General features: G+C 42.9%; 1 protein-coding gene and 1 long non-coding RNA gene across 2 annotated transcripts in view; one reads left to right on the top strand and one right to left on the bottom strand.

Moving 5' to 3' along the window:
• The first annotated feature begins 1,788 nt into the window (after positions 1 to 1,788).
• Positions 1,789 to 5,610, top strand: LOC121233323. Its single transcript, XR_005932451.1, has 2 exons — positions 1,789 to 5,059; positions 5,181 to 5,610. It is a non-coding gene; the product is annotated as an uncharacterized LOC121233323 (long non-coding RNA).
• A 2,081-nt stretch (positions 5,611 to 7,691) lies between these two features.
• Positions 7,692 to 15,196, bottom strand: part of TMEM168 (transmembrane protein 168) — a 28,718-nt gene continuing 21,213 nt past the window's right edge. The window contains exon 5 of the mRNA XM_030015234.2: positions 7,692 to 12,405. Within this exon, the coding sequence (XP_029871094.1) occupies positions 11,858 to 12,405 (548 nt within the window). The 3' untranslated portion in view covers positions 7,692 to 11,857. The remainder of the gene's footprint in view (positions 12,406 to 15,196) is intronic.

The raw sequence follows: 15,196 nt of genomic DNA, 5'->3' as shown, positions 1-15,196 counted from the left end.
GAAGAAAGAAAAAACATAAGTAATTCAATTTCTTCTTGCATTGTATTATTCTCGAAGCTGTTGGTATTTTTCTAGCTTGGAAAAGCATAGCTGACATGAAGCTTTTAAAGCATATTTTGACATTTAAAATGCAGCTTCCTGTGTTTGCGTTCATGCATGGTTTCCTGAGACGAAGGGTGGTAAGTAAATACCCACCGTTGGCTTTCCTGCAAACACCACGAGGCTCTACAGGATGGGATTTGTTGTACACAAGGACAAGCTGCTCCTGGAACCTTACACCCCCTTGCCCTAATAAATCAACAGCTGTTTGGCAATGAGACAGGAATTTTCTTATTTACCCAAAACTTGGTATTTACAGCTATTCCCCCATGGCGTGGGTGGTCACAGTTCACTTCCCGTGGCTGCTCAGTGAGAACAGCACCTCCCACCCGGTGTTACCGGAGTCTCTGGTGGAGCATCTTTTCCAGTCCTTATCGCAGAAGTGTTTCACTTCACGTGGTGGGGTGGGCTGGCTCGGGGAAAGGTGATGTGCTGTACTCAAGAGTATCCCACTCTCCTGAGTGGGGAAACCTAATCCCAAATAGCTTTAAATACTGTTTAAAGTAGCTGGTGTGTTGGCAATCAAGGCCAGTTTCCAATGTCCTCGGTAAGTACTGGAGCCAGTCATCCAGTTAAATGGGAAAGTCTCTTTCCCCTCTGACTAGCTCTTGTTTAGTGCACATGTTTGTAGGTCTTGTCTAATTGCACCCACAAGGTCAAGCTCTGCAAGGAGATTGTGGTGGGTTGACCATGGCTGGATGCCAGGTACCCACAAAAGCCGCTCGATCACTCCCCTCCTCAGCTGGACAGGGGAGAGAAAATATAACGAAAGGTTCATGGGTCGAGATAAGGACAGGGAGACATCACTCACCAATTACTGTCATGGGCAAAACAGACTCTACTTGGGGAAAATTAACTCAATTTATTATCAATCAAATCAGAGTAGGATAATGAGAAACAAACCCTGAATCTTTAAACACTTTCCCCCTACCCCTCCATTCTTCCTGGGCTTAACTTTATTCCTTAATTCTCTACCTCCTGCCTGCCAGCGGTGCAGGGGGACGGGCAATGGGGGTTGGGGTCAGTTCATCACCCGTTGTCTCTGCTGCTCCTTCCTCCTCAGGGGGAGGACTCCTTACTTGTCCTCTGCTCCAGCGTGGGGTCCTTCCCATGGGAGACAGTCCTCCATGAACTTCTCTGGCATGGGTCCCTCCCGTGGGCTACAGTCCTTCAGGCACAGACTGCTCCAGCGTGGGTCCCCCGTGGGGTCACAAGTCCTGCCAGAAAACCTGTTCCAGCGCGGGCTTCCCACGGGGTCCCAGCCTCCTTCGGGCATCCCCCTGCTCCGGCGTGGGGTCCTCCCCGGGCTGCAGGTGGAGATCTGCTCCCCCGTGGACCTCCCTGGGCTGCAGGGGGACAGCCTGCCTCACCATGGTCTTCCCCACGGGCTGCAGGGGAATCTCTGCTCCGGCGCCTGGAGCATCTCCTCCCTCTCCTTCTGCACTGACCTGGGGGGCTGCGGGGCTGTTGCTCTCACATGTTCTCACTCCTCTCTCCGGCTGCAGTTTCTGTTTTGCAGCAAGTTTTTCCCCCTTCTTAAATACATTCTCCCAGAGGCACTACCACCGTCACTGACGGGCTCAGCCTTGGCCAGCGCCGGGTCCATCTTGGAGCCGGCTGGCATTGGCTCTGTCGGACATGGGGGAAGCTTCCAGCAGCTTCTCACAGAAGCCACCCCTGTAGCCCCCTGGCTACCAAAACCTTGCCATGCAAACCCAATACAGAGATGAACAGGGTAAAACTTCACGGACTTAGAGGTGCTCATAACCCCGAGCGGGGCGGTTTGCTACGCAGCCCCCTGAGGACTGTGGGCTTCCAGCCGGACGCAGAAGCAGGACTGAGGGGACACCAGCATTTCATTGACAAATGCAGGCACTGGTGCAGAGTTTAGATGGGGCTCTGGGAAGATGAGGGATAAGCACTGAAATCACCTTGGTGATCTGAACCTTGTGTCGTTCACTGCAAACTGCTCTGACCGTGACTTTAGTGCCAACCAACAGCTTTACCGCCGGCAGTGCCAGCTGAGCTTCTTGCCTCCTTCTCCTTCCCTCAGTATGGTTTTGAAATAACATTTTAATGGTGAAAGAAGACTCCAGAAGTTAACTTGAACGTTTAACTCCGGAACGGACTTCACGGTTCCCAGTCCCAAGCTATTTACCCATCCGTGGCTGGGCTTTCAGTTGACGTTATTGACAGTTCATCAATCGCATCCTGCCTTGCTGGTGGCCTTGGATGCCTGCTTGCGCGCCTTGCCTTCTCTATATGAAGGCTTCAAATCCTGGGTGTGGAGCAGCACCCCACCTTCACACCACACACCGACAGTAGGTGGAGGGGCTGGGGCTGGCCCCCCCTTTTTCCCGGAGGGCAGGGTTTCTCAGGCTCTTCTCTAGCGCCGTGCACACCCAAATGCGTAGGCTTGCTGTGCAATGCGTGTGAGGCTGCAGACAGCTCAGGTGAGGGAAGGAGCTGTTTCTGTCTGCTGAGGAAACCCTACCAGAGGGCTAAAAGCTGGGCTGGATTTGCACAGGTGGCAGGATGATGTTTGGTGGAAAAGTGCTAGCTAGGTCCTACTTTGTATCCCATAAAATCAGGAGTTCTTGGATTATGTTTCGTCTTCCTTTGACTTTTCAGTAGATAAACCAATGTTTATTAGACTGTAGGGTATATGGACTGGCAGAAGCACTGACGTGGGTGTCCAGAGCTGTGCAGATACGGGATGCTCCCACGTGAGCGCTGGGGTGCTTTCACTCCGCTGCCTGCGAGCTGGGTGGTTATTCCCCAGCCTTCTGGGTGTACCGTTCTCGTCACGGCTTCACCTGAGCGGGGTTTGAGGTACGTCTCGCGGCTTGAATAGGAGCTGTATCTGAGCTACGGCACTCAAACTGGGGATTTCTGCTGTGGGAAAGACAACCAAATAAATAAATAAGAAGTGAAGGATGGATGAGCTGGAATGAGCTGTGAACTGACAGCTTTGTGACTGGTCTTGACTTATTTCCTTTTTGTGGTCTAAAGCCAAGTGCCTCATAAATTCTGAAGACATCAAAACTGTAACTAACATAACTGAAACCATCCTTGGATTGCTGGAAATATACAGAGCACTGACTGTAACTAGAAGACAAAAGACAGCAAAAAGGGAATGAGTTCCCTCCTCAAAGTGCTATTTTTGGGTACTTCAGTTTTGACATTACAGGCCGAATCAGCATACTGACACAATTGTGGGCATTCGGGGTCACACTGTGACTGTCCTACAATTTAAAGTGGACCTAGAGATGAAAATATTTTCACAGTTTATGGTTCTGGGGTATTTTACTGACTGTAAACATCCTGGGATTCTCAAACAGATACCTACTAACCCTCTCACGCTCTGTCAGCCCTGAGGTGACACATGGTAGACACCATTTGGCAGCCACTGAGCAGCATGCTGGTCTTGGGGGTTGTTTTGTGCTTTGCTCACTGGGTAGACAGGAGGGCTGTGGTCTTTTGGGGGGAGCAGAACATAAAATGAGAGCAGCTGCATGGGGTCTGGTCAAAGCCCCATCCAGTCCGGGACCATTTTTCTTAGGACTGGCCAAAAATGGGATGAGCCATGCGAATGGGTCAAATGGTTTGTAGCTAAGAGGAGTCCTGAGGGTTACTGAGAGGGTTACTAGCTTTGTGCTTCAGAGTCTGTGGTGCAGCTGTCTGCCATGAGTCTGTCCTAGATCTCTTTAATCCATATAAGCATCTGCAACACCCTCTGGCAGGACTCGCAGCTTAACTCTCTATTAAGGTTATTTAGTGAAGAGCTGGGGAATTAGAAAATGCACTACGGTAACAGTACTCCAGCTGCAACTTGATATCTAGCATCGTGCAACGACCAACAAACCTTCTCCAGGGTACGTGCGAGCGAGAGCTGCTAACTTTCCAGTGGCAACAGTTCACTGTGCGATTGTGCGTAGCAATTTCCTGGCTGCCATCAATTCCTTTTGTTGTTTCCTCAGAAGAGCCACAGGGCAGCTGACACACAGCAATGAATTCCAGAAAAGCACTAGCTTTTCAGATGGCCGGGTTCTGGGTGTTTTCCCCCAGCTTCACAGAAGTTGTCTCTAAATAATAGTTTTGTACCATGCATTAGAAGCTTTGGAGTAGATTCCCAGGAGCCCCACACTTGCTAAGCTTAAGTCTGACATCCCCAGCAGGACAAATTGCTTACCCAGAACTGGAGATGACTGAAGACTCCGTACATCTATTACAAGTCTCCCACAGCTAATTCTGACGCGTATGTACACGTTTTTGTGCATCAAGACCAGGTCGGTCCAAAAGCTTACTTCCTCTTGTCTGGGGGTGGAACCAGTCTGTTGTGGCTTGTTCGGATGGGGCAAACTCCCGACTGCTGGCCTGTCAACGCACTTTCTGTATTTGTAGATGAGGTAGGCTGTAGGTCAGGCATCTGAATCCTTCCTGGTAGTTATCTTAGTTTTACTATTTTTATAAACCTATGCCAAACAAGCAGGAATTACAAAATATTTGACTTCCTGCCCCAAATCAAGCAGTCTTGTGGTACGTCTGGGTGCAAGACAAGCAGGATGCGGTTCCTTTACAGGGCTTCCTGCTCCCCTTCCAGCCTCGCTTTCTGTCCTTCTGGATGTAGTTCACCTACCTTGTCTGTGTATGCCAGCACTGTATTCTGTCTGCATTCATCAAATCTCTTATCAGAACATGCTCGATCTTTAAACAATTTATTTCACTGAGTAATTTTAGATATTAGAAACCTGCTTCAAATTCAGCCGGGAAGGTACCACGTCTCCTCACCCGGAGAAGCATCTAGAGACTCACCTGGGAGTAAAAATGAAACAGAGTTGGAGACCTGGCTTAAGTGGTCTGAGCCATCTTCCTGACCAGCGATGGCCCAAGACAGGGAACCTTCTTCAGTGCCACAGATCTTTCATACACAGACACCGCTGTGGGAACATGCCTGAGGGTGTGTAACATCCACTATTGCCTTCGTACTATAAAAGCCCCCCTACTCGGCCAGCTGTAGCTGTACAGCATTATCTGGTTTCAGGCACTGTATTAAAAATTTAATAGTCATAATTTTTCAGGAGCCATCTTTATAACGGTAAATTAAATGGTGCCAGGACATGAGCCCAGAATAGAAACCTGCCTGTCTATCCTGTTGGTTTGTTAGGACGGGCCACAGCATGCTTCTGGCCAGGCTGACAGCTTTCCCTGGCAGGGCTCGGGAGCTGGTGCGGGACATGTTCAGTAGCAGGTTTGGATGCTGCTGCCCTGGTTTGGAAGGTAAGGCAGCCTGACAGTACACACAGGCCACATCTGTAAGAAACAAAACTAATCAGTTCTGAATCTTCGCCCTAGTTCTAGGTCTGTGAACCCCATTCTCCTGACCCCAGCGCTGAATCTGACCCATCTGATAGTATTACTTTTCCTCTTGGCTTCTTTTTTTTTTTTCCCTTCTTCCTTTTCTTCCTCTTCTTCTGCCCTTTCCTTCCTGGGAAAAGAACTAACCTTTCTCTAAGGATAAAAATCTTTATACTCTTTTGAAAGGCAGAAGAAATCTTTAGGGCTTTCAGCTATATAAACCTAATTTGTCAGGTTTTTTTTTCCCCCTCCCCATCTCTCTTAATGGATCTCTTATGCATTTATAATGTACTCAGTACCATGGTATCTAGGGACCTTATACAGAATTTATAAAGCAAACATTTTTTTTGCAAAAAGTTTCTACTTCTCTTCTGGCTATTGCCAATCTCTGAATCAGGCTGTTCTCTTTGATTTGCAAAGGAAGCCAAGTCATCTGTTTTATACTCCCGACACAGACTGTCTTGCAGTATCCTGGCTTTGCATTTGTGGGATGGCAAAGTCAGGTTCACGGTGATTTATTTTGCAGCTATTAACTATAGAACTGTCTGTAATCAACAAAGCTGGCTGCGTTTCTCCATCAGCTTCAGCACGGGCATGAATCTGAACTGGCAGTTCCGTAGCTCTGTGCAGTCGTATCTGAGCCCAGAATGTTTCACTACACCTTGAAGTGGCTATATAATTACTAAATAGAGAGAAAATAATTCAGTGCTGATGAGGAGGGAAATCTTAAATTTCTGTGTCACTAGTTGTAAGCAGCTGGATGCTGCAGGCACCTGTTGGGAATAGCTTCCTACTCAGTATTCCGAAGAGTCGGACTGCTGCCTTGCAGGGTGACCAACCCTTCACAAGTGCCTACGGTGTGTATCTGGTTGTGCGAGGAAGTTGTACTCGTTCTGGGCCTGAATCTCTAAAGGTGAGCTCTATAATACCGAGAGCCTTTACTGGATCCAGTTTTCCAGTCTCCAGTATAATACAGCAGCAATAGCGAACTTGTATTTTACTCCATAGTGGTAGGGGGCAATGTATTAAAGAGCTGACGGAGTCCAGCCGAGTGCAGCGCTGGCGCAGTAGTTAACACTGATCAAAGCCTTATGCGCTTCTTGCTCCAAATCAATGTGCTTGAATTTTTCTGCTATGCTTGTTTTCCAACAATAATATAAGTAATAGCACCTAAGAAGAAACATTATTTGAACATTCATATGGCTATTTACACTGACTTTTATTTGCTAGGTCACCAAAAAAGTTGACCAAAACACCAAACCTAGTGCCATGGATGCAGACATACCGTGGGTTGCCTCGGTCCATTCAAAGAGACTTAGAATAGCTGCAGGGCAGCACTGAGGGTGAGCTGCATTGCTCTCTAGGGTTACCTCTGAATTTGAGACTGAACAGAAAGGATCTACAGAAATTTAATAAAAAAGGAACACTGATTACTAAGTTGCAAAAGTAATGGATTCAATCATTAATTAGAAGGATGAGTCAAAATTAAATTCATTCTGTTTAAAAAAAAAAAAAAGAAAAAAGTGCCACTAAATCTTCATTGTACTCAGCTAGTCAATGTGTTAAAAGCACTGCTAATTGTGCAGCGCCCTTCTCTGCAGCTCTGGACCCTGGATTACCACTGACATGCCCGGCATCCCTTGCCACGCTGAACGCTCTGCTTCCCCTCCATTTCCCACCTAAGTCTTTACTTAACAAGCCCTGGCGTGTTAAGAGTACTGCTGGGACTGTTTCATGGGGAGGGAGTGCAGGAACCTCCTCAGCAGTTTTTGAGAGAAGCAGATGTGCAGCTCTGTCCTCACCATCCTGCAGTGTCACAGTTTCCTTCTGCTTCGTCTCCCAGGCTTGATCTCACTCAGACAGGAACCCTCCATTAACTCCATCTTACTGGAGATGACAAGTTTGACTAAATACAAATACTGATGTAAGTGAAGTCTTCAATTAAGTCTCTATAAAATAATGTTGCAAAGTATAAACAATGTTTTTACTAGCTTGTTGACTGATAAAAAAATGACAAGGTGAAAGTTATTAATAATTTAAGCTAATATTTCTCATTTCTATTAAATTGTTAAACTACAAATAATCCTTAGATTTTAAGTAAACCCTGTTGTAATTTCTAGCTAAAAAAAACCCCTCTGAAACAAACTGTACAGAAAAAAAACCCCATGTAATTCAAGAGGGAGCATAGAAATTTGGGAAGTGATCAATGCATAAACAAAAACATGAACTGGAAATGAGCATCCAAACCAGCAAAATATATTTAAGTAATATCACAAATACACACACACACAAAATCTATTTACAGATCTAAAATCAGTACATCCAGTAAAAATCCTCCCACAGAAAGGTATTTATAAACAAGAAAATTACCCCAGTTACATTGTCTACTGCTGGCAACAGAGATGCTTTACAGCTAGCATAGCATTAATTATGCCTTTGTAAAATAAAGGGAAAACAATATAGGTGAAGAAATATTTTCTGGGAAAAACTTGAACTGAAGGCTGGACAACAACAATAACAAGGCATACAAAGCATAAGGAACTGCAAATATGTAACTCTGGTAGTGCAAAAATGAAGAAGAATGGCTTTTTTCCCCAATGCTTGTTCAGAGAAAAATACTACTGTGAATTTGCAATTCGAATTCCTTTTAAAGACTTAAATTTGTAGAATTTAGTGCATTTGCATGTTTCAGCAAGGCTGATACTATACAGGAGGTAAATGAAACACAGTCAATATAAAATTACTACTGTGATATAAATTTATAACAACCTTTTGTAACAAAATGTCTGAATATACAGTACAGAGACAAGCCTCTAAAAAAAAAAAAGTTTAGATTTTCTCCATCCAGACAATTTGTAAGCATGTTCCTGTTAAAGAAAAACAACTTGTACATAACTGATAGCATATGTAACATTCTTTGGAATTAGATTTAAATTTCTCTTTCAGGCGTTGCCCCAGTATTTCATACAGGGAACAGCAGAGGGGTAACTCCTCACGGGGATTAGGAGCTCCTGGTGCGTTGTCCCTCAGGCACGCACCCGGGGCTGGGCAGAGACTCGTGGAGGTGCATGAGCGCCAGGAGCTGGAGAAAAATTCCAATGGGAATGTGGGTCACAGTAGGACCCCTTGATATTTGTCAGTGTAGAAGTGGAGAATTAATGCTGTTGAATTTCTGAGGCTCATCACCCCGCAGCCCTGGTTTTCTTGTGTTTCGAAACACACAAGACAGTCTCTGTCCAAAAAGGCCTCATAGTTTGAATGGCTGTAAACATTCTTTTAGTTTAAATCAGATTTTCACCATACCTTTGCTGTTTAAAAAAAACAACAAAATCAAAAGTAGGAATACCTTAGCTCATGTTAAAACTATTTTAAATTCAGAAAACTAGAGTTCTTTAATTGAGAAAACTGAAACAAAACTGAAACACATGATTAGTTTTGCAAATAATCTTTTTGCTATATTTTTAGCTGACTCTTTATCTAACTTTCAGCAAACTGCTCATGATCACCCAGTCTATCCTAAAGAAAACCTAACAGTTGATAAGTAAGATGGAAACCATTTAAAAAACAGGCAAAAGATCAGCACCAACTGTTGCGTTTGTTCTGCCCAAAGCTAGGCCCATCACCGCACTGCAGAGCAGATACTGCTCACAGTCCCAGGACAGGTCCGGAGTCCCACACTCTTCCTGTTCCCCTTGATGTACAAAAAGAAAGATACAGATGAGGTCTGTAAAAATGTTAACAGTAGCAGGTACAGAGTAAGATTTACCTATTGTAATTAGTGGGAAGTGTTATGGTTGATATTCAAAGCTTTTCCAAAACAGAAAGGACTAACTTCTTGACTTTCAAATGTTCCCAGGGTGACTATCAGGTATTACGGTGTTGCTTTACGAGGACTTTGTTAAAAATTTCTAGTGCTCAAGTTGGAACAGCTTATGGTGCAATGAGATGAACTTTTACTGAAACAGCAGTCAAAATAATGGTGATTTTACAAACCAAATGATTGCCTTTATGCAATCTTTTTTCTCTGTAGTCAAGGGTTGTTGACCAGAAATGGCTGAAAATGACTTCTGCAAAGGAGGTAGTGCTGCTTTTCTGCAACCTGACACATGCTTGTTCGGCCTAACTTCAAGTATCCAATTTATGTGCTTGAACGAGGAGCTTATGTACCCAGCCCAGGCTCCAGAGGATGACTTAGAACAGAAGAGCTCTAAGGTCATTCGACAGACAGAAGGGATTTGTCTGCTTGACCTTTGGCTTATGAAAGCAAAACCCAAACAAATCTAATAGACACAGTCACAGGAAAATTCATCCTAAAATAGAGATCAAATGAGTATTCTTCTGGAAATACTTATTTCTCTTTGTTAATGAGCACTGGAGCACTTCAGGTCACTAGCACAGACTCAGATGTCTAGCTTTCAGATATCTGAATTGAAATGAGATGACTCCTACCTCAGGCTCCCACGTTAGGAACTTAAGTTGGATACCTGAAGTTAGATGGTACGATTACCCTCTCTCCTTACTGAGAACAGCCACCTCTCGAATCTGTGACACAGCTGCCATCACAGCATTTACTTAGAGAAGACCCAATGGAACTGAGTTTTGTTAGGATACCTCATCTCACCTCTCATTTCTTTATCCCCTCTTCACTTTATTGAAGGGGATAGAGAGAGGCAAAGTGGGGTGGGGGGTGATGTCTTGCTAAACAAAGTTGTGTAATACACACTAATGAAGAAACTTAATGGCTGTCACTTGTAAATCCTACAAAATCACCATTTTGAAGTTGGTGGGTGCAAATTACTCTGGCTATTGCAGATCTCATAATTTAATCACACATTTTATTTTCAGGAGTTACTAACAGGTATTGGTGTTAGCAGATTCTCTAACTTAGCTGGCTAAAAAGTTCAGTTGGAATTGGAATTAGAAAAAGCCTTGATGGCAAAGACTTAAAGAGCTCCTAAAGTATTTTCATGTCTTTAAATAAAAAAAAAAAATTAATAACTTATATTTTAGACAAGTATCAGCTAATGCCTAACATTTTTATTAAAATACTGATGGAAACATAAAAAAGTAAACTCTAGGTCTACTGGATTGCACACACATATGCAAGAAACCCACCACAAACTGTACTGTCTTAGCCGCTTAGTTCTTTCACTCCTTATTTTCTGTCCTTGAGAAAATGAGATCAGAAAGCTATGCAGCTTCTCTGACCGAAGAGGAAAGGCCACGACAGGATTTCTAGAGTCCCATCCAGCTCTGTAAGTGGAAGGATTAAGATGAGGACCTTGTGGCTGAGAGAACAGAGGTGAGGAATACTCAGGATTCACTTCTGTCCTACAGGAATAATCCATTCTTTCTGACAAGCTTTGCTCATGGTTTTAATAGATAATGAACTCATCGGTCCAATCCTGTACTTGGCATTTTACAGAATCAAGGTCTTATGCACAGCAAAGACTTCAGATAAACATGGAAGCAAGGCGACACTTGTACTTCCATTTTTTATCTATGGATTATTTTCTTTGTTAAATTCCTTGGGTTGTTTTTTTTTTTTTTCTTCAGGGTAGCTTTTCAAAATACAAACTAGTTAGAGCCTGGAAAAGACAGAACTACCCTAATAGGTGATGGAAAAATTCTCAGTGCACTTTTTATTCTTATTCCATATATGAATTAACTAATTAAAAAAGATCACCAGCAAGATACTGAATTTTGAAATTAACACTGAAAGTTTTTCAAACTGCACTTCAGAAAACATTGACTGAGCAGCATCAGAACATTAGAGGGTTGTCTGATTTCCTTGTTTTCTGTGGCCAGTTTCCATTGATGGCAGTAGAGAACTGAGGCAGGGACTGAAGATGTAAAAGCAAATGAAACTAAAGATTCTCAGTAGCTACTTACCTAGAATGGCTATTCATTCTTCTATTTTTTTGGCTCAGTGCTGTTTTATAATACCCTTGACCCCAGCATATAATTTCAAGGACATATAAATTGATTTGAATATTAGCTTGGTTCCTTTCCTGTATTTGAACCTTACAGTGGATATAAATCACAAGCATGCTGTAACATTTGCAGGAGCTGCTGTCCATCAGACTGGTGACTCTGAACAAAGGCTGCTTTACGTAACGCGTATGAACATGCGAACTGTCTCCAAAATGCATGGTCATATTAAATAAGTCTCTTACATATGTACATACAGAGCAGTAACAAAACTCAAATATCATAGTCCTACCCTCTTCTGTTTAAGATTGCAGTTTCTAACTGTTGCATATACTGTAGCTGCTCAAAGAGCTGAATAAAGTGAGTGTAGCAGACTTTTTCAGAGAAAAATAGTCATATAAAAAGTTGTAAGTAGGGTACAGTGAGAAAGTTCCCAGAGCTCTCACTTCATTTTCTCTTTGGTTGCTAATTAGGATTTGACGAGTTTGAAACCCTGTCCTGTGTCCAGCACTGTGGGAAGAAACCAACTCATTTTCAGTCTTTTCAAGCACCTAAAGCACGCTTTACAGACCCAGAACAGATTGAGACCACAAAACCAGTTTGCCAAATGTACTAATGGGTAGGTGATGCGTGGGAAGTATATCATCCAGTGTTTGGCCACATCGCTTCCTGTTGGCAAATGCAAAGTGTAGTCGCTCCAGTGTTTCGACACACCATACACCGCTTTCACTGTACGTCCCTTTTCAGACCAGCTGATGTTGCTGTCAGGGTTACAGTTGTACTCAACCCATTGCCTGGTGAAGTCACCAAGCTGTGGAGGGTCTGCTTCCTCGATGTCTACAACTCTGGCCATTTCTGCTCCTTGCACGGCAACATACTGGTCATTTACTTTTCTTACTTCTTTAACCCAAGGCTGAGAGTTCTCACAGTCTAAAACGATGATGAGCCGAGAACAAAAAGTACCGTTCTTTTCTCTCCACCACTCCAACAGTGTGTCAAGTCGTAAAGCATCGCCCCCTGCCACAAGGAAAAAAAGATTTAATATTAGGATGAAGAAACAGAAACCTCTGTAGTATTTTGACTGCGGGTTCCAAGAATCCCTTATTTTAACAACCTGGACAGATAGAAGTTTTTCAACTGATCCTCCCTGTTTGTAGATGTTGCAGATCTCCAGAGAGGTATTAAATGATTCCACCTGACTTGCTGTGGCAGATGAGGCCATTAACTCACCCTTGATTAAAATAAAAAAAAAACAAAACAAAAAGGAATTCCCTCACAGTGAAAGAAATTACAGCCTATTGAAGAAATCTGGATATAGCAAAATAGGGAAAGAAAACCTGAAATAGAGTTTATTTTGTATTAAATCTTAGTAATTTTAAGGGAAAAAAAGGACTCTTCTTAGTAAGTTTTTATTAATATTAAAAAGAACCCCTCTTTTAAGGAAAAGAGTGGACTTTTGAACACAACATGTGCTAACAGTTTCAAAGCACAACAGGAAAGCCACCTACAGGCATAACCATTGCTTTGGCTTTAAAAATTCATGTGACCAGAAATGGTGAGGTTCACTCTATAGACACAGTTGTCTTCAGAGCTTCAAGAAAATTGGTATGGATTTACAACTCAATGAAACAAAAATCTCATAATAATTTTTCCACAATATTTATTTCCTATCAGTTCAGAAAACACTTGCAGCTAGAGTGTCCAACTTCTCATGTTCCATCTCAGCTCTTGCTCCAACAATGCTTTGCAAGAGCAGATTGTAATTAAACCAAGTTACCTATAGTGGGGAGTCCTTCTGCTTAAGTGTAATGGATACTGCAGGATCTACATAGCTTTGAAAAGCACACTACTTACTCAAGTGCCTAAGGAAAACATCTTGCAAACAAGTGAATGAATCTCCATTGGCTCCACAATGACTACTAATGTGAAGAACTGGTAAGTCTAGGTGGTGGCAGGTTGGAGCTATGATAACAGACTTATAACACAACCACTGTAGTTTGAAAATGTCAACTTTTTTTTTTTTTTTTTTTCCCAAAAAGAAGACTTTTAGAAGAAAGGTAGAAAAACGTGATTTAAAATAACTGCATTTTAATTCCATAGTCATTTTCATTGTGTAATATAAGTACATCTAGCAGCGTTTAAACTCATTAGTAAGAATTTAACTGCCCAGATGAATCTCAAACAGAATAGCTGCATATTTCAGCACTTATATTTCTACCTCTAGCTCAGTATTAAAGCTTTGAGTATGCTATCGCAGTTAAAGCAAAATTACAGGGCTACAACCTTCTCCAAAAAAATGCAAACCTGGAAAATTTACTACCAAAGAAAATCTTAATATACAAACTTACAGTAATGACTTGTCTTGGTACATGATCCCCAAATTGCTGTAGTTATTTGCAGCAGAGACTTATATAGAAGCAGTTTCCCTTTTCTAGGTAAGCCTTCTGTGTCAATTAGCAGTAAAAATTTCTTTATTTGTTCACAATTTAAAGGCTTATAAATAAACTTTATTTTAGTGTAACTATGCAGGGGTGCAGGTGATTTCAAAACAGTACTGGATAGAACTGCCTAAAGAAAACCATCTCATCCTTCATACACACACACAAACACATTCTCAGCTTCTAACCCTATTGACCTCAAACGCATGGACTTATCAGCCAGTGCAAGATTTAGGCACCAAGCTGTGTAAGAAGTCCATGCGTCTGGCCACATCTTGTTGTCTGGCAGGTTTCGCAGGCAGTTAAGCCGACAGTTTCAGCAACAGAGACAAAGCTTCATTAGCCCAGCTCTTGCCTTTGCCTTCACTCAGAGAACATGACCTCCCAGGTCGTTTCACTGCTCATACTTTATGCATGACTAGTTAACAGTTTCTTTTATACCACTGTGTTACATCTCAGCTTCCAACAACAGAGAAACATCATTAGCGAACTAATAAATCCAGTAAGCCTCCTTTAAAAGATGTCACTATAAAGCAAAGACTACACCGCTACTGCTGTGCTGTATCACAGCATAAGCCGGCAGTGAGATGCTACTTTTTCTATTAGATCCAAATGTTATATTTCATTGTTGCCATTTCTCTTCATCCTCTCCAGAGGTCAGAGGACAGTATGCATTACTGGAGCTGATGACCAAATGTTCCATCTGTCATGAAACGCCACTGTCCAACACATGCGGTACAATTACGCCGTCAAACAGCCTTCATCTTTTCAGTTTACACTTCAAGTTACATTCAGCAGTGCTATCTAGAAGGAGTATCAGGTTACACTCCATGATTTATCTAAAATTAATCACAATAAAGGATGCAAGGCATGTGACAGCTGCCTGTTCCTCTCCTTTATGTGACTATACCTACCTCCACGTAAAAGCTGAAGATACGCTTGGATAGAGAACTGAAAAGGAGCTTTGTGAGAAAGCTGAACACCACTGCATTTACACACTGTACCTTTTAGCACAGAAACTTTCTTTTTATTTTAACAGTTACCTTGGGCTTTAAACTCTGTTTTCACTTTTAGGATAATTTAGGCTACAGCTACCTGAACAGGTATAGAGAGACCTGAGCTCCCCTGTCACACTCCAGGCTGGCCAGATTTAAGCCAGGACTGGGCTGGAAGCCTGTCCTGCACCTGAACACCTCAGCATGACCACACACAAAGCTAGTTATCTGTCTACACTGTTCAAGAGCACATGCCCCTGGAGAGAGACTGCTGACGAACAGCCAGGAGCTTGCAGGCAGAGCGCAATCCAAGAGAATTAATTCTGTCCCAGGAAGAAAAACAGTTGCAAATTTTCAAGGTATTTACTACAGGAT

Source organism: Aquila chrysaetos, chromosome 5, assembly GCF_900496995.4.
Source record: "Aquila chrysaetos chrysaetos chromosome 5, bAquChr1.4, whole genome shotgun sequence".
Lineage (NCBI taxonomy): Eukaryota > Metazoa > Chordata > Aves > Accipitriformes > Accipitridae > Aquila > Aquila chrysaetos.
Note: the sequence above shows the minus strand (reverse complement) of the source record. Positions and strands in the feature narration are given on the sequence as shown.